Below are 26,814 nucleotides of genomic sequence, written 5' to 3'. Positions count from 1 at the left end.
GTTTTTCTTAATTTTTACTATGTTCTACATTGTAGAATAACAGAGAAGACATCAAAACTATGAAATAACACAGGGAATCATGTAGTAACCAAAAAAGTGTTAAAACAAATAAATATTTTATATTTGAGATTCTTCAAATAGCCACCCTTTGCTTTGATGACAGCTTTGCACACTCTTGGCATTCTCTCAACCAGCTTCATGAGGTAGTCACCTGGAATGCATTTCAATTAACAGGTGTGCCTTCTTAAAAGTTAATTTGTGGAATTTCTTAATGCGTTTGAGCTAATCAGTTGTGTTGTGACAAGGTGGGGGGGGGGGGGGGGGGGGTTTGATGGTTTTTGCAATTGCAAAAACCATCAAGCGCTATGATGAAACTGGCTCTCATGAGGACCGCCACTGGAATGTGAGACCCAGAGTTACCTCTGCTGCAGAGGATAAGTTCATTAGAGTTACCAGCCTCAGAAATTGCAGCCCAAATAAATGCTTCACAACATCAACTGTTCAGAGGAGACTGTGTGAATCAGGCCTTCATGGTCAAATTGCTGCAAAGAAACCACTACTAAAGGACACCAATAAGAAGAAGAGACTTGCTTGGGCCAAGAAACACGAGCAATGGACATTGGACCGGTGGAAATGTGTCCTTTGGTCTGGAGTCCAAATTTGAGATTTTTGGTTCCAAATAAAATAAAATGTAGACCTGTAGACCTTACAGTGAAATGCTTACTTACAAGCCCTTAACCAACAATACAGTTTAAAGAAGAAGAAAAAGGGTTAAGTAAAAAATAGATGAGTAAAAAATAAAAATAGCAGATAATTAAAGAGCAGCAGTAAAATAGAATAACAGTAGGGAGGCTATATACAGGGGGTACCGGTACAGCAAATAGCCTGAGTAGCCATGATTAGCTGTTCAGGAGTCTTATGGCTTGGGGGTAGAAGCTGTTAAGAAGCCTTTTGGACCTAGACTTGGCGCTCCGGTACTGCTTGCCGTGCGGTAGCAGAGAGAACAGTCTGACTAGGGTGATTGGAGTCTTGGACAATTTGTAGGGCCTTCCTCTGACACTGCCTGGTATAGAGGTCCTGGATGGCAGGAAGCTTGGCCCCAGTGATGTACTGGGCCGTACGCACTACCCTCTGTAGTGCTTTGCGGTCGGAGGCCAAGCAGTTGCCATACCAGGCGGTGATGCAACCAGTCAGGATGCTCTCGATGGTGCAGCTGTATAACTTTTTGACGATCTGACAACCCATGCCAAATCTTTTCAGTCTCCTGAGGGGGAATAGGCTTTGTCGTGCCCTCTTCACGACCGTCTTGGTGTGTTTGGACCATGATCATTTGTTGGTGATGTGGACACCAAGGAACTTGAAGCTCTCATCCTGTTCCACTACAGCCCTGTCGATGAGAATGGGGGCGTGCTCAGTCCTCTTTTTTTTCCTGTAGTCCACAATCATCTCCTTTGTCTTGGTCACGTTGAGGGAGAGGTTGTTATCCTGGCACCACACGGCCAGGTCTCTGACCTCCTCCCTAAAGGCTGTCTCATCGTTGTCGGTGATCAGGCCTATCACAGTTGTGTCGTCGGCAAACTTAATGATGGTGTTGGAGTCGTGCCTGGCCATGCAGTCATGGGTGAACAGGGAGTACAGGAGGGGACTGAGCACGCACCCCTGAGGGGCCCCCATGTTGAGGATCAGCGTGGCATATGTGTTGTTACCTACCCTTACCACCTGGCGGCGGCCCGTCAGGAAGTCCAGGATCCAGTTGCAGAGGGAGGTGTTTAGGCCCAGGGTCCTTAGCTGAGGGCACTATGGTATTGAACGCTGAGCTGTAGTCAATGAATAGCATTCTCACGTAGGTGTTCCTCTTGTCCAGGTGGGAAAGGGCAGTGTGGAGTGCAATAGAGATTGCATCATCTGTGGATCTGTTGGGGCGTTATGCAAAGCCTTTCAAAGCACTTCATGGCTACAGACGTGAGTGCTACGGGTCGGTAGCCATTTAGGCAGGTTATCTTAGTGTTCTTGGGCACAGGGACTATGGTGGTCTGCTTGAAACATGTTGGTATTACAGACTCAGTCAAGGACATCTTGAAAATGTCAGTGAAGACACTTGTCAGTTGGTCAGCGCATGCTCGGAGTGCACGTCCTGGTAATCCGTCTGGTCCTGCGGCATTGTGAATGTTGACCTGCTTAAAAGTCTTACTCATATCGGCTACAGAGAGCATGATCACAGCCATCCGGAACAGCTGATGCTCTCATGCATGCTTCAGTGTTGCTTGCATCGAAGTGAGCATAGAAGTGATTTAGCTTGTCTGGTAGGCTTGTGTCACTGGGCAGCTCGCGGCTGTGCTTCTCTTTGTAGTCTGTAATAGTTTGCAAACCCTGCCACATCCGATGAGCGTCGGAGCCGGTGTAGTACGATTCAATCTTAGTCCTGTATTGACTCTTTGCATGTTTGATGGTTCGTTGGAGGGCATAGCAGGATTTCTTATAAGCGTCCGGGTTAGAGTCCCGTTCCTTGAAAGGGGCAGCTCTACCCTTTAGCTCAGTGCGGATGTTGCCTGTAATCCATGGCTTCTGGTTGGGTTATGTACATACGGTCACTGTGGGGACGACGTCATCGATGCACTTATTGATGAAGCCGGTGACTAATGTGGTGTACTCCTCAATGCTATCGGAAGAATCCCGGAACATATTCCAGTCTGTGCTAGCAAAACAGTCCTCTAGCTTAGCATCTGCGTCATCTGACCACTTCCTTATTAACCGAGTCATTGGTGCTTCCTGCTTTAGTTTTTGCTTATAAGCAGGAATCAGGAGGATAGAGTTATGGTCAGATTTGCCAAATGGAGGGCGAGGGAGAGCTTTGTACGCATCTCTGTGTGTGGAGTAAAGGTGGTCTAGAGTTTTTTTTTCCTCTGGCTGCACATTTAACATGCTGGTAGAAATTAGGTAGAACGGATTTAAGTTTCCCTGCATTAAAGTCCCCGGCCACTAGGAGCGCTGCCTCTGGATGAGCATTTTCCTGTTTGCTTATGGCCTTATACAGCTAATTGAGTGCAATCTTAGTGCCAGCATCGTTTTGTGGTGGTAAATAGACAGCTATGAAAAATATAGATGAAAACTCTCTTGGTAAATAGTGTGGTCTACAGCTTATCATGAGATACTCTACCTCAGGCGAGCAAAACCTAGAGACTTCCTTGGTATTAGATTTTATGCACCAGCTGTTGTTTACAAAAACACACAGATCGCCACCCGTTGTCTTACCGGAGTCAGCCGTTCTATCCTGCCGATGTAGCGTATATCCCGCCAGCTGTATGTTATCCGTGTCGTCATTCAGCCACGACTCGGTGAAACATAAGATATTACCGTTTTTAATGTCCTGTTTGTAAGATAACCTTGATCTTAGGTCGTCGAAATTATTTTGAAATGATTGAACGTTGGCTAATAGGATTGATGGAAGAGGTAGTTTACTCGCTCGCTGTCGGATCCTTACAAGGCACCCCGACCTACGTCCACGATATCTCCGTCTCTTTCTCATGCGAATGACAGGGATTTGGGCCTTGTCGGGTGTCTGTAGAATACCCTTTTCGTCCGACTAGTTGAATATAAAATCTTAGTCCAATACGAGGTGAGTAATCGCTGTCCTGATATCCAGAAGCTCTTTTTGGTCATAAGAGACGGTGGCAGAAACATTATGTACAGAATAAATTACAAATAACGCGAAAAAAACACACATAATAGTACAATTGGTTAGAGGGCCGTGAAACGGCGCCATCTCCAACCGTTGTGTCTTTGTGAGACGCGATGTGGGTGAACGGATTAACTACGCATTTTTATTTCCCACCGTAAAGCATGGAGGAGGAGGTGTTATGGTGTGGGGGTGCTTTGCTGGTGACACTGTCTGTGATTTATTTAGAATTCAAGGCACACTTAACCAGCATGGCTACCACAGCATTCTGCAGCGATACGCCATCCCATCTGGTTTGGGCTTAGTGGGACTATCATTTGTTTTTCAACAGGACAATGACCCAAAACACACCTCCAGGCTGTGTAAGGGCTATTTTACCAAGAAGGAGAGTGATGGAGTGCCACATCAGATGACCTGGCCTCCACAATCCCCTGACCTCAACCAAATTGAGATGGTTTAGGATGAGTTGAACGGCAGAGTGAAGGAAACGCAGCCAACGAGTGCTCAGCATATGTGGGAACTCCTTCAAGACCATTGGAAAAGCATTTCAGGTTAAGCTAGTTGAGAGAATGCCAAGAGTGTGCAAAGCTGTCATCAAGGCAAAGGGTGACTATTTGAAGAATCTCAAGTATGAAATATATTTTGATTTGTTTCAACACAGCATTATTACAGAAGCCACGCCTATAGTCTGTGTGGTGGTAGCTCCCTGCTATTGCTGGGAAAATGTTCCCTTTTCTTCTTCTTATGAGAAGAAAGCCCAAACACAAATTGTTGTTTTCACATCAGTTTGCGGGCAATTTTTGTTTTAGGGAGAACTTCAACACCAAAAACTTCAGAATATGGTACACTATGGCCATACTGTACTCTAAACTATGTAATTGCATGAGGAAACCATTTGTGAGTTGCCGTACACAAATGCTCACCTTGTCTTGCCCCTTCATCAATTATATAACTGTAATGGAGGCGGAGTTTCATCTTACATATTCCTCTAACTCCCCTACAGATGACAGCAAAGATATCTATTGTTGAGATGGCTTTTCTGTTACAGTTAGCGAGACAGCACAATCTAAAAATCAGCTACAGCGCCAGCATCCCTGTGGCTTCAAGCATCAAATCAAGAATTGTTTGTTCTGTTCCTACAGTACAAACAGACTACAACACACTAAAGCATGAAATGTCATTTTTGTAAAGGTCCACTTTTCCTTTGTTGAATGAAAGGCCTTTTGAAAATGTAGCTAAAAGATCAAATTGGATGGAGCCTCGCTTTTTATTGGACAACATTTCCATAAAATAACCCTGAAAGGAATAACATTTATTTTGATCTACATGGGTGGTTTCTGGCTTAGCTTATTGCTGACCATTCCACTGTCACATGGATGGCAAATGAGCTGAGGTTTACTTAACGAGGCAATGTCAATGACCAAACAAACACTTTGCATTTAGTGAGCAAGAAATCCCTCACACCTCTCTCAAACTTTGTTCTATTCCATGATTTAATTAATTCATACCTCTAAACACTGCAATACATTTGATAGCAAAATGTTATGTTACGAGAATGACAACTTTTGCATACATTCCGTGACAAATGAGAACAGCGTTACCCAGATAAATGAAACAGTAATCCTTCAGATAGGTAGACAATTTACATGTCACGTTTGATTCAAAACCTTTTTATATAATGCAAGCCTGGCAGCATTGCTTACATGGGAACGAGCTTGGCAATGGCAAAACATATTTAGCACACAGGAAATACAGTAACTACAACTAACAATATTCCTATCTGAGGAGTCAAGGACAAGACCATTGGTGAAAGGGCACAGGTCATGGTTGTAAAAACTAGGGCTCAGATACTGTAGCTACTAGCTAGAGGTGACAAAATACCCAGGACATGACTAAAGGGGAGGACTGAGTCTTGGGAAATGGGACATGGTAGTTTTACGTTCCATTTGACAAACATTCTATAGAAAACTGAATGAAATACAATGAGTAGACTGAAAGAAGCTCCTACTCCCTTGTTGTTTGCAGATCTGGAGAAACCTGATATGTGTAAACAATATGGCGGAAGCTCCCCAAAGCCCACTGAATAGGCTAGACGGTGCCATCACCATTGTTGCTTACATCTATCCAGCTCCTTCAGACCTGTAAACACAGAAGGGATGGGGGCTAGGGGTTCAGATCACACTTGTTTGTCCCGTACATACAACGTTCTCTGCACTAGACAACACTGCCTTAAAAATGGTCACAGATTTTAGTTAATCAGATTCCTTCTTCAGATACTTCACATCACTAGGTTCTATCCTGGTACTTCATGTCTGTACAAGTCACATTTAGCTGTGGTATACTGTGATCACATAATACTCACAACACAGTTTGTAAAAAAAATAAAAATGAAAAAACATAACATGTAACTCTGGACTTTGTCTATAAACATGTAGGTTTGGTACAGGGACCATTCAATTTGACATGCTAAATCACATCTGGATGTCAGTTACCTTGTCATGGGGGGGGGGGGGGGAATGGAAACCTAGTTAAATCTGTCCCCTAGAGAACTGTCAGTGGGGTGGAATCTCGGCAATCAACACCTGTCCAGTCCATCACCTCTAAGGACGTGAAAACACTTTTTAAAGCTTTATTCCATTACAGCCTAACGCTAAGATTAAATTAAAGTGTTTTCTTTCTAAAAATGGTGTCTGCAAGATATATCAGGTCTCTTGCACTGTTTAGAGGTAATTTATGGATAAAAAAGCCTACTCATCTGAAATGCATATATACAGTAACAGTCAAAAGTTTGGACACACCTACTCATTCAAGGGTTTTTCTTTAGTTTTACATTGTAGAATAATAGTGAAAACTATTAAATAACACATATGGAGTCATGAAGTAACAAAAAAGTGTTAAAAAAATTAAAATATATTTTATGTTTGAGATTCTTCAAAGTAGCCACACTTTGCCTTGATGACAGCTTTGCACACTCTTGGCATTCTCTCAACCAGCTTCATGAGGTAATCACCTGGAATGCATTTCAATTAACAGGTGTGCCTTGTTCAAAGTTAATTTGTGGAATTTATTTCCTTCTTAATGCATTTGAGCCAATCAGTTTGAGCCCGAGTGGCGCAGTGGTCTAAGGCACTGCATCGCAGTGCTAGCTGTGCCACTAGAGATCCTGGTTCGAATCCAGGCTCTGTCGTAGCCGGCCGCGACCGGGAGACCCATGGGGCGGCGCACAATTAGCCCAGGGTAGGGGAAGGAATGGCCGGCAGGGATGTAGCTCAGTAGGTAGAGCATGGCATTTGCAACGGCAGGTTTGTGGGTTCATTTCCCACGGGGGCCCAGTATGAAAACAAATTAAAATAATGTATGCACTCACTAACTGTAAGTCGCTCTGGATAAGAGCGTCTGCTAAATGACTAAAATGTTGTGACAAGGTAGGGGGGGTGGGGGGGTATACAGAAGATAGTCCTATTTGGTAAAATACCAAGTCCATTTTATGGCAAGAACCGCTCAAATATTCAAAGAGAAACGACAGTCCATCATTACTTTAAGAACTTTGAAAGATTCTTCAAGTGCAGTCGCAAAAACCATCAAGCGCTATGATGAAACTAGCTCTCATGAGGACCACCACAGGAAAGGAAGATTCAGAGTTACCTCTGCTACAGAGTTACCAGCCTCAGAAATGGCAGCCCAAATAAATGCTTCAAAGAGTTCAAGTAACAGACACATCTCAACATCAACTGCTCAGAGGAGACTGTGTGAATCAGGCCTTCATGGTCGAATTGCAGCAAATAAACCACTACTAAAGGACACCAATAAGAAGAAGAGACTTGCTTGGGCCAAGAAACACGAGAAATTGACATTAGACCCGTGGAAATCTGTCCTTTGGTCTGATGAGTCCAAATGTAAGATTTTTGGTTCCAACCACCGTGTCTTTGTGAGACGCAGAGTAGGTGAACGGATGATCTCCGCATGTGTGGTTCCCACCGTGAAGCATGGAGGAGGAGGTGTGATGGTGCTTTTCTGGTGACACTCCTGGTGATTTATTTAGAATTCAAGGCACACTTAACCAGCAGTTAAGAAGGAAGGAGAGTGATGGAGTGCTGCATCAGATGACCTGGTCTCCACAATCACCTGACCTCAACCCAATTGAGATGGTTTGGGATGAGTTGGACCGCAGAGTGAAGGAAAAGCAGCCAACGAGTGCTCAGCATATGTGGGAACTCCTTCAAGACCATTGGAAAAGCATTCCAGGTGAAGCTGGTTGAGAGAATGCCAAGAGTGTGCAAAGCTGTCATCAAGGCAAAGGGTGACTATTTGAAGAATCTCAAGTATGAAATATATTTAGATTTGTTTTAACACTTTTTTGTTTTGCTATATGATTCCATATGTGTTATTTCCTAGTTTTGATGTCTTCACTATTATTCTACAATGTAGAACATAGTAAAAATTAAGATAAACCCTTGAATGCATAGGTGTTCTAAAACTTTTGACCGGTAGTGTATATAATAGGACCTGTTTGCTATTGCTCTAAATTAATATCTGATTGTCTGGCAAGCCAGCAACTATTTGAATGTAGGCTGCATTCAAGTTTACAGCGGGCAAGAAGTGCACCCTTAACTCTGTGTAACATTGTCCAATACCTCAGAAAAGTTAAGACAATCTTAATGGAAAGCAATGAAAGCTACCAAGTTAATTGTACATTTAAAGGCTATGTGATGGATTAAACAGAGCTAGAGTTGAAGTCGGAAGTTTACATACACCTTAACCAAATACATTTAAACTCAGTTTTTCACAATTCCTGACATTTAATCCTAATAAAAATTCCCTGTCTTAGGTCAGTTAGGGTCACCACTTTATTTTAAGAATGTGAAATGTCAGAATAATAGGAGAGAGAATGATTTATTTAAGCTTTTATTTCTTTCATCACATTCCCAGTGGGTCAGAAGTTTACATACACTCAATTAGTATTTGGTAGCATTGCCTTTAAATTGTTTAACTTGGGTCAAACGTTTCGGGTAGCCTTCCACAAGCTTCCCACAATAAGTTGGGTGAATTTTGGCCCATTCCTCCTGACAGAGCTGGTGTAACAGAGTCAGGTTTGTAGGCCTCCTTGCTCGCACACGCTTTTTCAGTTCTGCCCACACATTTTCTATAGTATTGAGGTCAGGGCTTTGTGATGGCCACTCCAATACCTTGACTTTGTTGTCCTTAAGCCATTTTGCCACAACTTTGGAAGTATGCTTGGGGTCATTGTCCATTTGGAAGACCCATTTGCGACCAAGCTTTAACTTCCTGACTGATGTCTTGCTTCAATATATCCACATAATTTTCCTTCTTCATGATGCCATCTATTTTGTGAAGTGCACCAGTCCCTCCTGCAGCAAAGCACCCCCACAGCATGACGCTGCCACCCTCGTGCTTCACGGTTGGGATGGTGTTCTTCGGCTTGCCAGCGTCCCCCTTTTTCCTCCAAACATAACGATGGTCATTATGGCCAAACTGTTCTATTTTTTAAAATCAGACCAGAGGACATTTCTCCAAAAAGTACGATCTTTGTCCCCATGTGCAGTTGCAAACCGTAGTCTGGCTTTTTTATGGCGGTTTTGGAGCTGTGGCTTCTTCCTTGCTGAGTGGCCTTTCAGGTTATGTCGATATAGGACTCGTTTTACTGTGTATATAGATACCTTTGTACCTGTTTCCTCCAGCATCTTCACAAGGTCCTTTGCTGTTGTTCTGGGATTGATTTGCACTTTTCGCACCAAAGTACGTTCATCTCTAGGAGACAGAACGCCTCTCCTTCCTGAGCGGTATGACGGCTGCGTGGTCCCATGGTGTTTATACTTGCGTACTATTGTTTGTGCAGATGAACGTGGTACCTTCAGGCGTTTGGAAATTGCTCCCAAGGATGAACCAGACTTGTGGAGGTCTACAATTATTTTACTTAGGTCTTGGCTGATTTCTTTTGATTTTCCCATGATGTCAAGCAAAGAGGCACTGAGTTTGAAGGTAGGCCTTGAAATACATCCACAGGTACACCTCCAATTGACTCAAATGATGTAAATTAGCCTATCAGAAGCTTCTAAAGCCATGACATCATTTTCTGGAATTTTCCAAGCTGTTTAAAGGCACAGTCAACTTAGTGTATGTAAACTTCTGACCTACTGGAATTGTGATACAGTGAATTATAAGTGAAATAATTTGTCTGTAAACAATTGTTGGAAAAATTACTTGTGTCATGCACAAAGTAGATTTGCCAAAACTATAGTTTGTTAACAAGATATTTGTGGAGTGGTTGAAAAACAAGTTTTAATGACTCCAACCTAAGTGTATGTAAACTTCCGACTTTAACTGTATATGATATATAACTTCACACAGGGAGATTTTGTCTTGGCTGTTATGATAAAATCAACCTACAGTCAGAGTGGTGTAGTGGAGGGTATACGCAGGTATATGCCGTATACCCACGTATCTTTCAGTGGGCATTACGTAAACTCACTTTTTAATCCCCACGATGCATATCTAAGTAGGCCTAGTGTAGTGGACATATACGCCATATCCCCACGATGCATATCTAAGTAGGCCTAGTGTAGTGGACATATACGCCATATCCCCACGATGCATATCTAAGTAGGCCTAGTGTAGTGGACATATACGCCATATCCCCACGATGCATATCTAAGTAGGCCTAGTGTAGTGGACATATACGCCATATCCCCACGATGCATATCTAAGTAGGCCTAGTGTAGTGGACATATACGCCATATCAATGAATAAGGGTGATGGAACAGGCCGGAATGTTTAGCTTAAAATGTTGATAAACTATTATTTCTTCACATTTTAAGCGCAGCAACGTGCACACGGCGGTTAACCTAATGTAGCAGGCGTAAAAGAAACGCCTGAAACTAGATCCCCTACATATTGGTCTTGAAGAGAAGAAAAAAAGCTGTCGGGGGAGGTCCTCTTCTGCACTGTTCAACCAATCCAGTAAATATGGAGGAGGAGTAAAGATGGAGTTTCGATCTCAAAAGTGGTCTCCTGATGTGGTTTAAGCATTGCTGTTGTGGACTTGAAGAGGAGGTTCAAACTCATTCCATGGAGGGCCGAGTGTCTGCAGGTTTTTGGTTTTTCCTTTCAATTAAGACCTAGACAACCAGGTGAGGGGAGTTCCTTACTATTGTAATTAGTGACCTTAATTCATCAATGAAGTACAAGAGTGGAGCAAAAACCCACAGACACTCGGCCCTCCGTGGTATGACTTTGACAAGTGTGACTTAGAACATCCAATTTTTTATTTTTTATATTTTTTAAGTGAAACCTTAAAAAAAAAGTAATAAATAAGAAACCTGTGAATTTGTGACTCAGTTGACAGCCTCATTTATCTGTTTCAATAGTAGGCCTACTATTAGCCTACTTGAACAGTACAGCTTGGGTTGCCTGAATGTGAAAGACCAATATGGGATTTATCATTTTTGGTCATTCAGAGCGTATGTCACTGTTTCTCATAGAATATTTCACACAGGGTGCCTTTCCTTTGCCGGGCGGGCCGCTTTTTTGTTGTTGTTGCACAATTACAGTATATCCACTTCTCCAGGCACCACTACACCACTGCCTACAGCGATTCACACATGTTTTATTTAGGGAGGGAATCTGTGTGGGATGGGTTGTATCATTCAAGCTAATCAGATATTTTATGTTCAATGCTAAAAGCTGTTAGGTGGGTGAGAAGTGTTTCATGTTGGTTATGCTGATCAAACCCTTCAAAGTTGGATTTTTACCATAAACTGAATTAGTTAATATAATGTTATTCCTAATAGGATATGTGGGTAACACTACCCTGTGGGAGGCATATAACATCCATACTGTATAACAGCATGAGGCATTGGTCATGTCAGCGGGACCTCTTCGAAGTACACAGTCACAGGAAATGAGGTACATGAGTCAGGGGTATGGGCAGAATTTAAAGCTTTAGATTGTCACAAAATACTTTAAACACTGCCAGATAGGCCTAATAACTGCTGTTCAATAGACATGCCAGTACCTCATATTCAATTATGAAATATATTATAATTTTTATCCAAAGTAGACAAGTTCAAGTGTTGATTATTTTGTATAAATATATACTGTAGGCCTATGATTTATCTTCTTATACAATCAATCTATTAAAATAATATACAATTTCATTGTTCCCTTTTCCAGGTGCTAAATACAGGTCAATTCACCAGTTTGTTACAGTGGATGTCTGTTGAAATTCTAAGGCCCTTCTCCACTGTGGTAGAAGACATATGGTGATTTCCATAACCAAGCTACTCTCTATTCTGATTTAAATAGGCCACTGTCTTCGTATGACTTAAAGGGGCAAACTGCAGTTGCTACATCCATTTTTGGACTTGTAAATTAATTATATATACCCATTGATTCTTGAGGAATATAACTTATAAAATGCCTCATGAGCTTAGTTGAACTGTCACACCCCATCAGAACCCAAAATATAAGCTGGTTTTACTACAATGTTTGTAAACATTGTAAATGTATAGCCTCAACACTGTATAGCCTCAAAACAGGGTTAAAACGATACCTTTGATATAATGTATGGTCAGTCCTCTGTTTATGAATTTGAGTGGTTAGGTTTCTCCAGGCCCATCCCTCAGCTTTTTAGCAAAACAGAGGCAGGGTAAACACTTTGTTATTGTTTCAACTGCGGATTCGGCCTTTAAGTGGAGACTTGAGAGATATGGGATAGGCCACCTAACTGTATCAACACAGGATCCTTTGGGCAACATCCCACTGGGCAAAAACTGGTTGTTGATATGACGTTGAATCATTGTGGAAAACTGATTTGGATTGCAAAAAGTCATCAACATAAGGGCATTTTGGGGGTTTTCACCCAACTTTTAACCTAAATCCAATGACATGGTGATTTTTTTTTAACATTCACTTTAGTTGACAACTCAATCAAATGTAAATTAAAACTAGACGTTGAAATGACGTCTGTGCCCAGTGGGATGTAGCCTACATAACTGAAGAAAATTCATTTGATTGCACTTTATGCAATCAAAGGATTTGATCAATATCGGTGATGATTTCTCTTTGCTTTCATAGCCTACACTTCTTGATTAGCCTTTAGCAACAATAATTGTAAATACCACTCACTTATAGGAGTCTTTTTTTCCCGGTTAAACTGCATCTTCTACAGATGTTAATTATTGGGTGTGAATAGGAATGATTTAGGTAAGCATATCTGTATCAGTGGAGGCTCCTCAGGGGAGGACCACCCTCCTCAGTGAATTTCATAAACATTTCGAAACCTTAAACATTTACATTTTAGTCATTTAGCAGACGCCCTTATCCAGAGCGACTTACAGTTAGTGAATACATTTTTTTTTTCTTTTTTTTTTTATACTGGCCCCCCGTGGGAATCGAACCCACAACCCTGGCGTTGCAAACGCCATGCTCTATCAACTGAGCTACATCCCAGTTATGCTTTGTAGATAAAACTATACTAAATATATTCAGATCAGTGGCGGTCGGTGCCATTTAAGATGAGGGAGGGGAAAAAAACTAATCATGAGCATGACCTTATTTCTATTACAGCATATTGGATGACTGTCATTCATATTCCATTAACCCAGTTCAATGTAACATGGATAGGTTTAGTCTACTACATGATACTCAAATTTTCCCTATACCCATCATGAGGTTGCTACAACCTAGCCTATGAATGAAAGTTTACAACGTAGGTTAATCTAGCTGATCTAGGGTGTGATCATTAGTCCAACAGTTGCAAACAAGAGTTTCTATTGGACAAATTCAAGTACTGTATGTTAACTCCGTTGCGTTCTGTTTGAGAAATGTTTTTCAACAGAATCTGCGGAATGAATACACCCCTGATCACACATAAACACAGTTTTACTTTCATAGCAGCCACGTTGTATTCCTTCTCGCATCTATGCGCTCTCCTCCTCTCACCTTTTCCCTTCGCTTGTGGACTTCAATGCACAACACATCAGCTGTATGTGACCAGGCGAAAAAACCTTTCCAAACCATATCATAACCGCTACACACAGCCTACATCGTTGTCACCATATGAGCTAAAGTAACGTCATAGTCAACATAGCTAATATAACTAACGCATTAGTAAACCTGCTACAATCATGCAGTACAGTGTACAGTCAGTAAGCAGTTTAGCAGTTACACCGGCGGGCCCCAGTGGCAATAAATAAGTAAAACTAAAAGCTTACCTTGACTTGGAAGAGTTCCAGTGTTGTGTTGGATAGTCATAGCCAGCTAACTAACATAGCATTCCTCTGTTTGAGCCGGGTGTTTGAGTGGGCAAAACTAGCTAGCTGCATTTGCTAGCTAAGTAAGTGAACGTGAAAGTAAAATAACTAAATATAGCTCTCGCTTTGCTTCTCCTTCATTTTTGAAGAAATGAATTTGTCCAAAACTGTTCAACTATCGTCTTTCTATCTCTTTGAGTCAACTACTCACCACGTTATGCACTGCAGTGCTAGCTAGCTGTAGCTTATGCTTTCAGTACTAGATTCATTCTCTGATCCTTTGATTGGGTGGACAACATGTCAGTTCATGCTGCAAGAGCTCTGATAGGTTGGGCACGTTCTCCGGAAGTTGTCATAATTACTGTGTAAGACTATGGAAGGGGGTGAGAACCATGAGCCTCCTAGGTTTTGTAATGAAGTCAATGTACCCAGAGGAGGACAGAAGCTAGCTGTCCTCCGGCTACACCATGGTACTACCCACCAGAGTGCTGCTGAGGCTACTGTAGACCTTCATTGCAAAACAGTGTGTTTTAATGTACTATTTGGTGACGTGAATCAGTGAAGGCTCCTCAGAGGAGGAAGGGGAGGACCATCCTCCTCAGTGAATTTCAAAAAAATTTTTATAGTGAAACATTAAAAAGGTTATCATTTTTAGATAAAACTATCGACCTGTTACAGTTCATAGAAGGAAATCAGTCAATTGAAATAAATTAATTAGGCCCTAATCTATGGATTTCACATGACTGGGCAGGGGCGCAGACATGGGTGGGCCTGGGAGGGCATAGGCCCACCCACTTAGGAGCCAGGTCCACCCACTGGGGAGCCAGGCCCAGCCAATCAGAATGAGTTTTTCCCCACAAAAGGAATTTATTACAGACAGAAATACTTCTCAGCACCCCCCCTCCCCCGACGATCCTGCAGGTGAAGAAGCAGGATGTGGTGGCGTGGTTACATGTGGTCTGCGGTTGTGAGGGCGGTTGGATGTACTGCCAAATTCTCTCAAATGACGTTGGCGGCGGCTTATGGTAGAGAAATGAATATTCAATTCTCTGGCAACAGCTCTGGTGGACATTCCTACCTCAAAACTTAAGACATCTGTGGCATTGTGTTGTGTGACAAAACTGCACATTTTAGTGGCCTTTAATGTCCCTAGCACAAGGAGCACCTGTGTAATGACCATGCTTCTTGATATGCCACATCTGTCAGGTGGATGGATTATCTTGGCAAAGGAGAAATGGGGCGACAGGTAGCTTAGTGGTTAAGAGTGTTGTGCCAGTAACCATCCAGGCTCTGTCGTAGCCTGCCGTGACCGGGAGACCCATGGGGCGGAGTGCAATTGGCCCAGTGTCTTCCAGGGTAGGGGAGGGAATGGCCGGCAGGGATGTAGCTCAGTTGGTAGAGCATGGCGTTTGCAACGCGAGGGTTGTGGGTTCGTTTCCCACGGGGGGCCAGTATGAAAAAATAAATAATGTCTGCACTCACTAACTGTAAGTCGCTCTGGATAAGAGCGTCTGCTAAAATGACTAAAATGTAATGTAAAATGTAACCGAAAGGTCGCTGGTTCTAATCCCAGAGCCGACTAGGTGAAAAATCTGTTGATGTGCCCTTGAGCAAGGCACTTAACCCTAATTGCTCCTGTAAATCGCTCTGGATAAGAGCGTCTGCTAAATGACAAAATAACTAACAGGGATGTAAACAAATTTCTGAACAAAATTTGAGAGAAATAAGCTTTTCGTGCATATGGAACATTTCTGGGATCTTTTATTTCAGCTCATGAAAAATGGGACCAACACTTTACATGTTGCGTTTATATTTCTTATCCATTTGTCATTAACGCTAATGCCAATATTATGCAATTGTTGCAGCCTGGTTATCAATAGATCCATCTATCAGCCTGCAGTAAAATTATTTTGATTTGCAAATGAAACGTGTTTATTTAAAAATTCTCTGTTTACACACGTTGTAGATTCTTTTTTTTTTTACACCAGTTGAGGGTTGTGAACACCCACTGATGCTGCGCAATAGCGTAATCGACCCAGACACACCGTGGCATCCAAGCAACGGTTGTATTTGTCGGGGACAGCAGGAAACAAGTAGCCTAATTGGTTTAATAGCCTAAACCTACTATCGATTGTGCCATATTTATTTTGTGCTCAACCACTCCCACTATAAGGTGAACTGAACAACACGCTTCCTGAGTCCTGACAACTCTGCTTTCATTTGGACGCTTTTGGAGTCGGTTTGGAGATGACAACGCCGCGTTTGAAGTGCGCAATCATGTGGCATTCTGCTTGAAAGTGTATTTTATTGTATGAAGTATTGGCTCTTAATTTTTTTATTATAACGGAATATAGGCAACGCATCTTGTGTAAGTTTAAAAAAAGTTCCAGAGGAGAGTGAAATACATTCATTGGGTATGGTCACAATACGAAGAAAACGATGTCGCATTATTGTGAGGATCTTCTCCGCTTGGAAATGTAAGTGGTTATGTTACGCTTTCTACTGCTTGGACCTTTTCTTTTGTTTGGCCGCCCCTCTGCGAGTCTTTTCTATGAGACTCAATCTCTTCCCTTATAGCCTAATTTTCATCTGGTACAAGAATAGTTTCACTAGTAGTTCTAAACTACATGGTGGTTCGAGCTATTTCACTGTAAGAAGCCTACTAAACGAGCATTAAAAAACATCCAGATGGTTATCTAATTTAATAGCTAATGCCTCGTGAGTTTAGTTCAACTGTCTAACCCCATCAGAACCCAAAATATAGGTTACTGCAATGTTTGGTTGTAAACAATGTTAATATAAACAAACACTGTATAGCCTCAACACATCGTTAAAACTATCATTTTGATATCATGGATCGTGAATCCTTGCATCCACAGCTCTATGAATTTGAGTGGTTACATTTCTCCAGGTCCATCCCTCAGTTTTGACCAAAACAGAGGCGGGGTGCCCGCTTTTTTGTTTTAATTAAGGACTCTAGCTTTAAGGTTATTTTGCAGAGAAAACAAGTTAATCACTGTCATATGACTGTATTGGATGCCAAAACCCATCTCTCTCTTTGTCTCTCTCTCTCTCAGCTCTTTTTGAATGGGACGCCTAAGAGTGGCTCATAAGATGTTTGCAACTTCTTCACCAACAACCTGAAACAGTAGAATGTGTCCCGTTGTGCCACAACCGCTGTGTGTGTCCATTGACGGGCACTTTATGGTTACCTTGGCATTCCTTCTGTCCATGTGTCTGTCCTGTACGACGATCACGGCTGCCTGCCCACCACCCTGCCTGTGTGCCAGCGACATCATCTCCTGCAGTGGTCGCAATCTGTCAACCGTTCCCCCTGACCTCCCTGGCTATATCACCCGATTGGACCTCAGCCACAACGTCCTCTCTGCTCTGCTTTTGGATTGGTCAGACCGGCGTCTGGACAGGCTGACCGCGCTGGTCCTCAGCAGAAACGCCATTACCCATCTGGCACCGGACGCCTTCGCCCCCACCCCTCACCTCCGCCACCTGGACCTCTCGTCCAATGGGCTGTCTCGGCTCAACGCGTCTGCCTTCCATGGGCTCGGGGAACTGGAAGTGCTACTTCTGTTTGGGAATCGAATCAGCCAGACCATGGCGGGAGCCTTCCAGGGGCTGAACAGCCTGGAAAGGCTGTATCTGGGCAGGAACAGACTGGCTGCCTTCCCCCTGGAGCTCTACCAGGGAGATGGGGCTCTGCCACGCCTGCGTTTCCTGGATCTGTCGATGAACATGGTGAGGCAGGTGCCCGTGCAGAGCCTCCTCTCTCTGGCCACCTGGCAGCAGGGTGGCATCTACTTGCAAGGGAACCCGTTGGTGTGCGACTGTGCCCTGCGCGCCATGCTTGAGTACTGGGAGAGGAGGCAGTACCGTCCCCTACTGGACTTCAGAGAGGAGTATCCATGCAGCCTGGGTCAGGAGGAGTGGCTGAATTGTTCTGGCAGCCCTCAGGGTGGGTTCCATGGAACTGTAGAAGTGTCTTGCCAGGCAGAGCCTGGCGATTGGCTCATGGTGCCGTGTCCCGGCGTTTCTCTCCCCCTCCGGGAAGAGGTGGTGGTGTTCTGGGTGACCCCGGGCGATGGATCCCCGGCACTGGGCGTAACAGGCGATCAGAGCAGCCGCCTCACGGTCCTCACCAACGGTACCCTGGAGATCCGAGGGGCTCTCCTGGAGGATTCAGGGACTTACTCCTGCGTGGCAGTCCGCGGACGACACCGGAGCCCCAACGAGACTTTGGAGGTCACCGTCTCCGTAGGTAACACCAGCGGACCAGGCGAGAGCGGGGAGGAACGTGGCAGCGGCGGGGAGCATTTTAACACGGCCTTTACCACGCTGGCGTCCTGTGTGGTCAGCATCATCCTGGTGCTCCTCTACCTGTACCTCACTCCCTGCCGTTGCCATGGCGGAAGGGCAGGGGGCGTTGGCGGGTGCGGCGGGCGAGCCATGCTCCTCTGTGCAGACCCCAGGGAGGTGGAGCTCGCAGACAGAAGGGTCACCGGTGGAAAGCGGGTGGCCTTCCTCGAAACGGGGGACGAGCACCCCCACAAATGCAGCGCCAAGCACCCAGTAATGGACACTGCAGCCACAGAGGGCATTTTGAAGAATGGAAGCAGAGCCTTGGAGCAGGTCCTGGAAGACCACGTTGCGTAGCATTGTGTCTATCCTTCAAGCTCCACCAAGCTCACTGGACTAGACTACACCATGCAAAATGGACTGTTTGTAACATGGTTCTCAAAATGTCAAAAATTGAAACCTCGCATTGAGAATCCATACATAAAGTAGTTTTAACATCAGACCGCTTTTTAATTTTATGCCTATTTTTATTTTATTTCACCTTTATTTAACCAGGTAAGCCAGTTGAGAACAGGTTCTCATTTACAACTGCGACCTGGCCAAGATAAAGCATAGTAGTGCAATAAAAAAAACAACACAGAGTTACATATGGGGTAAAAAACAAAGTCAGAAATACAACAGAAAATATATATACAGTGTGTGCAAATGTAGCAAGTTATGGAGGTAAGGCAGTAAATTGGCTATAGTGCAGAATAATTACAATAGTATTAACACTGGAATGCTAGATGTGCAAGAGATTATGTGCAAATAGAGATACTGGGGTGCAAAAGAGCAAAATAAATAACAATATAGGGATGAGGTAGGTGGGTGGGCTAATTTCAGATGGGCTGTGTACAGGTGCAGTGATCGGTAAGGTGCTCTGACAACTGATGCTTAAAGTTATTGAGGGAGATAAGAGTCTCCAGCTTCAGAGATTTTTGCAATTCGTTCCAGTCATTGGCAGCAGAGAACTGGAAGGAATGGCGGCCAAAGGAGGTGTTGGCTTTGACCAGTGAGATATACCTGCTGGAGCGCAGACTACGGGTGGGTGCTGCTATGGTGACCAATGAGCTAATATAAGGCGGGGATTTGCCTAGCAGTGATTTATAGATGGCCTGGAGCCAGTGGGTTTGACGACGAACATGTAGTGAGGACCAGCCAACAAGAGCGTACAGGTCACAGTGGTGGGTAGTGTATGGGGCTTTGGAGACAAAACGGATGGCACTGTGATAGACTAAATCCAATTTGCTGAGTAGAGTGTTGGAGGCTATTTTGTAAATGACATCGCCGAAGTCAAGGATCGGTAGGATAGTCAGTTTTACGAGGGCATGTTTGGCAGCATGAGTGAAGGAGGCTTTGTTGCGAAATAGGAAGCCGATTCTAGATTTAACTTTGGATTGGAGATTCTTTATGTGAGTCTGGAAGTTGAGTTTACAGTCTAACCAGACACCTAGGTATTTGTAGTTGTCCACATACTCTAGGTCAGACCCGTCGAGAGTGGTGATTCTAGTCGGGTGGGCGGGTGCCAGCAGCGTTCGATTGAAAAGCATGCATTTAGTTTTACTAGTGTTTAAGAGCAGTTGGAGGCTACTGAAGGATTGTTGTATGGCATTGAAGCTCGTTTGGAGGTTTGTTAACACAGTGTCCAATGACGGGCCAGATGTATACAAAATGGTGTCGTCTGCGTAGAGGTGGATCTGAGAGTCACCAGCAGCAAGAGCGACATCATTGATATACACGGAGAAAAGTGTCGGCCCAAGAATTGAACCCTGTGGCACCCCCATAGAGACTGCCATAGGTCCAGACAACAGGCCCTCCGATTTGACACACTGAACTCTATCTGAGAAGTAGTTGGTGAACCAGGCGAGGCAGTCATTTGAGAAACCAAGGCTATTTAGTCTGCCAATAAGAATGCGGTGGTTGACAGAGTCGAAAGCCTTGGCCAGGTCGATAAAGACGGCTGCACAGTACTGTCTATTATCAATCGCGGTTATAATATCGTTTAGGACCTTGAGCGTGGCTGAAGTGCACCCGTGACCAGCTCGGAAACCGGATTGCACAGCGGAGAAGGTACGGTGGTATTCGAAATGGTCGATTATCTGTTTGTTAACTTGGCTTTCGAATACTTTCGAAAGGCAGGGCAGGATGGATATAGGTCTGTAGCAATTTGGATCTAGAGTGTCACCCCCTTTGAAGAGGGGGATGACCGCGGCAGCTTTCCAATCTCCGGGGATCTCAGACGTTATGAAAGAGCGGTTGAACAGACTAGTAATAGGGGTAGGGACAATTTCGGCGGCTAGTTTTAGAAAGAAAGGGTCCAGATTGTCTAGCCCAGCTGATTTGTAGGGGTCCAGATTTTGCAGCGCTTTCAAAACATCAGCTGTCTGAATTTGTGTGAAGGAGAAGCGGGGGGGGCATGGGCAAGTTGCAGCAGAGGGTGCAGAGTTGGTGGCCGGGTTAGTGGTAGCAAGATGGAAAGCATGGCCAGCTGTAGCAAAATGCTTGTTGAAATTCTCGATTATTGTAGATTTATCGGTGGTGATAGTGTTTCCTAGCCTCAGTGCAGTGGGCAGCTGGGAGGAAGTGCTCTTATCTACTGTGTGGACAGATATGGAAACATCCAGTAGTGGGTTTCTGTAGGTCAAAGTTTCATATACACATGAACTTCCAAATAAAGAAGTAGTTCAAAACAAAATACATTCTGTGAAACACACGTGTGTAATGCATTATGTAGGCTTTCATGGCTCTATCATTTCATGTTGTATATACAGGATACACATGGTATACACTGTCCAACCAAATGCTTACTTGCAGGTTCCTAGTCTGTCATAAGGTGTCATGCACTATTATGAATGATCATAACGGGGCGAACACTGTAAATGTATTCTTAATGTATTATATGTAGGTTGAATGGATGCATTCAGACAAAAATGCCAAAGTCGTCCCTGATCAGTGTCTGGGAACTAGCCAGCTCTAGCCCCAAGCCTCCCATGACCTATATACTATTGTTGTTCTCGGTTATTTTTGTAGGTGTGACTGCGAATAGAGTTTTTCAAGGTGAGGAAGGGACTGATATGTTACTGCTGGTGTTAATATATTGAACTAACTTGGATATTGACATTAATTTAGAAGACCTACATTCCATTGTCTCAATGTTGTATCTTCCTTTAAGTACAGCACCAGTCAAAAGTTTGGACACACCTACTCATTCAAGGGTTGTTCTTTATTTTTACTATTTTCTACATTGTAGAATAATAGTGAAGACATCAACACTATGAAATAACACATATGGAATCATGTAGTAAGCAAAAAAAGTCTTAAAACAAATCAAAATATATTTGAGATTTGAGATTCTTCAAAGTAGCCACCCTTTGCCTTGATGACAGCTTTGCACACTCTTGGCATTCTCTCAACCAGCTTCACCTGGAATACTTTTCCGACAGTCTTGAAGGAGTTCCCACATATGCTGAGCACTTGTTGGCTGCTTTTCCTTCACTGCGGTCCAACTCATCCCAAACCATCTCAATTGGGTTGAGGTCAGGTGATTGTGGAGGCCAGGTCATCTGATGCAGCACTCCATCACTCTCCTTCCTTCTTAACTGCTGGTTAAGTGTGCCTTGAATTCTAAATAATCACCAGCAGTGTCACCAGAAAAGCACCATCACACCTTCACCTCCATGCTTCACGGTGGGAACCACACATGTGGAGATCATCCGTTCACCTACTCTGCGTCTCACAAAGACACTACGGTTGGAACCAAAAATATCAAATTTGGACTCATCAGACCAAAGGTCCATTTCTCATGTTTCTTGGCCCAAGCAAGTCTCTTCTTATTATTGGTGTCCTTTAGTAGTGGTTTCTTTGCTGCAATTCGACCATGAATGCCTGATTCAGACAGTCTCCTCTGAGCAGTTGATGTTGAGATGTCCCTGTTACTTGAACTCTGTGAAGCATTTATTTGGGCTGCAATTTCTGAGGCTGGTAACTAATGAATTTATCCTCTGCAGCAGAGGTAACTCTGGGTCTTCCTTTCCGGTGGTGGTCCTCATGAGAGCTAGTTTCATCATAGCGCTTGATGGTTTTTGCGACTGCACTTGAAGAATCTTTCAAAGTTCTTAAAGTAATGATGGACTGTCGTTTCTCTTTGAATATTTGAGCGGTTCTTGCCATAAAATGGACTTGGTATTTTACCAAATAGGACTATCTTCTGTATACCCCCCCTACCTTGTCACAACACAACTGATTGGCTCAAACGCATTAAGAAGGAAATAAATTCCACAAATTAACTTTTAACAAGGCACACCTGTTAATTGAAATGCATTCCAGGTGACTACCTCATGAAGCTGGTTGAGAGAATGCCAAGAATGTGCAAAGCTGTCATCAAGGCAAAGGGTGGCTACTATGAAGAATCTCAAATATACATTTACATTTTAGTCATTTAGCAGACGCTCTTATCCAGAGCGACTTACAGTTAGTGAGTGCATACATTTTCATACTGTCCCCCCGTGGGAAACGAACCCACAACCCTGGTGTCGCAAGCGCCATGCTCTACCAACTGAGCTATAAAATATATTTTGATTTGTTTAACACTTTTTTGGTTACTACATGACTCCATATGTGTTATTTCATAGTTGCCACTATTCTACAATGTAAAACTAAAGAAAAACCCTTGAATGAGTAGGTGTGTCCAAACTTTTGACTGTTACTGTATATATGCATTTCAGATGAGTTTTTTTCAGAGCTTTTTTTATCCATAAATTACCTCTAAACAGTTCAAGAGACCTGATATATCTTGCAGACACCATTTTTAGAAAGAAAACACTTAATTTAATCTTAGTGTTAGGCTGTAATGGAATAAAGCTTTAAGTGTTTTCACGTCCTTCGAGGTGATGGACTGGACAGGTGTTGATTGCTGAGATTCCACCCCACTGACAGTTCTCTAGGGGACAGATTTAACTAGGTTTCCATTCCCCCCCATGACAAGGTAACTGACATCCAGATGTGACTTAGCATGTCAAATTGAATGGTCCCTGTACCAAACCTACATGTTTATAGACAAAGTCCAGAGTTACATGTTATTTTTTATTTTTTTTACAAACTGTGTTGTGAGTATTATGTGATCACAGTATACCACAGCTAAATGTGACTTGTACAGACATGAAGTACCAGGATATAACCTAGTGATGTGAAGTATCTGAAGAAGGAATCTGATTAACTAAAATCTGTGACCATTTTTAAGGCAGTGTTGTCTAGTGCAGAGAACGTTGTATGTACGGGACAAACAAGTGTGATCTGAACCCCTAGCCCCCATCCCTTCTGTGTTTACAGGTCTGAAGGAGCTGGATAGATGTAAGCAACAATGGTGATGGCACCGTCTAGCCTATTCAGTGGGCTTTGGGGAGCTTCCGCCATATTGTTTACACATATCAGGTTTCTCCAGATCTGCAAACAACAAGGGAGTAGGAGCTTCTTTCAGTCTACTCATTGTATTTCATTCAGTCTTCTATAGAATGTTTGTCAAATGGAACGTAAAACTACCATGTCCCATTTCCCAAGACTCAGTCCTCCCCTTTAGTCATGTCCTGGGTATTTTGTCACCTCTAGCTAGTAGCTACAGTATCTGAGCCCTAGTTTTTACAACCATGACCTGTTCCCTTTCACCAATGGTCTTGTCCTTGACTCCTCAGATAGGAATATTGTTAGTTGTAGTTACTGTATTTCCTGTGTGCTAAATATGTTTTGCCATTGCCAAGCTCGTTCCCATGTAAGCAATGCTGCCAGGCTTGCATTATATAAAAAGGTTTTGAATCAAACGTGACATGTAAATTGTCTACCTATCTGAAGGATTACTGTTTCATTTATCTGGGTAACGCTGTTCTCATTTGTCACGGAATGTATGCAAAAGTTGTCATTCTCGTAACATAACATTTTGCTATCAAATGTATTGCAATGTTTAGAGGTATGAATTAATTAAATCATGGAATAGAACAAAGTTTGAGAGAGGTGTGAGGGATTTCTTGCTCACTAAATGCAAAGTGTTTGTTTGGTCATTGACATTGCCTCGTTAAGTAAACCTCAGCTCATTTGCCATCCATGTGACAGGGGAATGGTCAGCAATAAGCTATGCCAGAAACCACCCATAAAGTAGATCAAAAGAAATGTTATTCCGTTCAGGGTTATTTTATGGAAATGTTGTCCAATAAAAAGCGAGGCTCCATCCAATTGATCTTTTAGCTACGTTTTCAAAAGGCCTTTCATTCAACAAAGGAAAATAGGATCTTTACAAAAATGACATTTCATGCTTTAGTGTGTTGTAGTCTGTTTGTACTGTAGGAACAGAACAAACTATTCTTGATTTAATGCTTGAAGCCACAGGGATGCTGGCGCTGTAGCTGATTTTTAGATTGTGCTGTCTCGCTAACTGTAACAGAAAAGCCATCTCAACAATACATCTCTTTGCTGTCATCTGTAGGGGAGTTGGAGGAATATGTAAGATGAAACTCCGCCTCCATGAGAGTTATATAATTGATGAAGGGGCAAGACAAGGTGAGCATTTGTGTACGGCAACTCACAAATGGTTTCCTCATGCAATTACATAGTTTAGAGTACAGTATGGCCATAGTGTACCATATTCTGAACTGTGTAGTTTTTGGTTTTGAAGTTCTCCCTAAAACAAAAATTGCCCGCAAACTGATGTGAAAACAACTTTGTTTGGGCTTTCTTCTCCTAAGAAGAAGAGCAGGGAGCTACCACCACACGGACTATAGGCATGGCTTCTGTAATAATGACAGCTGAGAGATGTTACAGTGAGGGGGAAAAAGTATTTGATCCCCTGCTGATTTTGTACGTTTGCCCACTGACAAAGACATGATCAGTCTATAATTTTAATGGTAGGTTTATTTGAATAGTGAGAGACAGAATAACAACAACAAAAATCCAGAAAAACGCATGTCAAAAATGTTATAAATTGATTTGCATTTTAATGAGGGAAATAAGTATTTGACCCCTCTGCAAAACATGACTTAGTACTTGGTGGCAAAACCCTTGTTGCCAATCACAAAGGTCGGACGTTTCTTGTAGTTGGCCACCAGGTTTGCACAAATCTCAGGAGGGATTTTGTTCCACTCCTCTTTGCAGATCTTCTCCAAGTCATTAAGGTTTCGAGGCTGACGTTTGGCAACTCGAACCTTCAGCTCCCTCCACAGATTTTCTATGGGATTAAGGTCTGGAGACTGGCTAGGCCACTCCAGGACCTTAATGTGCTTCTTCTTGAGCCACTCCTTTGTTGCCTTGGCCGTGTGTTTTGGGTCATTGTCATGCTGGAATACCCATCCACGACCCATTTTCAATGCCCTGGCTGAGGGAAGGAGGTTCTCACCCAAGATTTGACGGTACATGGTCCCGTCCATCGTCCCTTTGATGCGGTGAAGTTGTCCTGTCCCCTTAGCAGAAAAACACCCCCAAAGCATAATGTTTCCACCTCCATGTTTGACGGTGGGGATGGGGTTCTTGGGGTCATAGGCAGCATTCCTCCTCCTCCAAACACGGCGAGTTGAGTTGATGCCAAAGAGCTCGATTTTGGTCTCATCTGACCACAACACTTTCACCCAGTTCTCCTCTGAATCATTCAGATGTTCACTGGCAAACTTCAGACGGCCCTGTATATGTGCTTTCTTGAGCAGGGGGACCTTGCGGGCGCTGCAGGATTTCAGTCCTTCACGGCGTAGTGTGTTACCAATTGTTTTCTTGGTGACTATGGTCCCAGCTGCCTTGAGATCATTGACAAGATCCTCCCGTGTAGTTCTGGGCTGATTCCTCACCGTTCTCATGATCATTGCAACTCCACGAGGTGATATCTTGCATGGAGCCCCAGGCCGAGGGAGATTGACAGTTCTTTTGTGTTTCTTCCATTTGCGAACAATCGCACCAACTGTTGTCACCTTCTCACCAAGCTGCTTGGCGATGGTTTTGTAGCCCATTCCAGCCTTGTGTAGGTCTACAATCTTGTCCCTGACATCCTTGGATAGCTCTTTGTTCTTGACCATGGTGGAGAGTTTGGAATCTGGTTGATTGATTGCTTCTGTGGACAGGTGTCTTTTATACAGGTAACAAGTTGAGATTATGAGCACGCCCTTTAAGAGTGTGCTCCTAATCTCAGCTCGTTACCTGTATAAAAGACATCTGGGAGCCAGAAATCTTTCTGATTGAGAGGGGGTCAAATAATTTCCCTCATTAAAATGCAAAACAATTTATAACATTTGTCTGCATGCGTTTTTCTGGATTTTTTGTTGTTGTTATTCTGTCTCTCACTGTTCAAATAAACCTACCATTAAAAATATAGACTGATCATTTCTTTGTCAGTGGGCAAACGTACAAAATCAGCAGGGGATCAACTACTTTTTTCCCCTCACTGTAAGTATGTGTCCCTATTGATCAATTAATATTGATGATGTTATGATGAACATGTTTGTATGATATACTACAAAAATTAATGGTAATTTTTGTCAAATACATACG

At 43.2% G+C, this 26,814-nt stretch overlaps 1 protein-coding gene across 1 annotated transcript; it reads left to right on the top strand.

Annotated features, from left to right (window-relative positions):
* Nucleotides 1-17,100: 17,100 nt before the first annotated feature.
* On the top strand, nucleotides 17,101-18,615 carry LOC311139126 (amphoterin-induced protein 2-like; the record flags this gene model as incomplete). The annotated part of the gene is made up of 1 exon (XM_084174017.1): nucleotides 17,101-18,615. One exon carries the CDS (start codon nucleotides 17,101-17,103, stop codon nucleotides 18,613-18,615), a length of 1,515 nt encoding a protein of 504 aa, XP_084030143.1.
* Nucleotides 18,616-26,814: the final 8,199 nt, after the last annotated feature.

The sequence above is a fragment of the Coregonus lavaretus genome, assembly GCF_964263955.1.
Source record: "Coregonus lavaretus genome assembly, chromosome: 13".
Lineage (NCBI taxonomy): Eukaryota > Metazoa > Chordata > Actinopteri > Salmoniformes > Salmonidae > Coregonus > Coregonus lavaretus.
The sequence above is the reverse complement of the archived record's forward strand: the minus strand, read 5'-3'. Positions and strand labels throughout refer to the sequence as shown.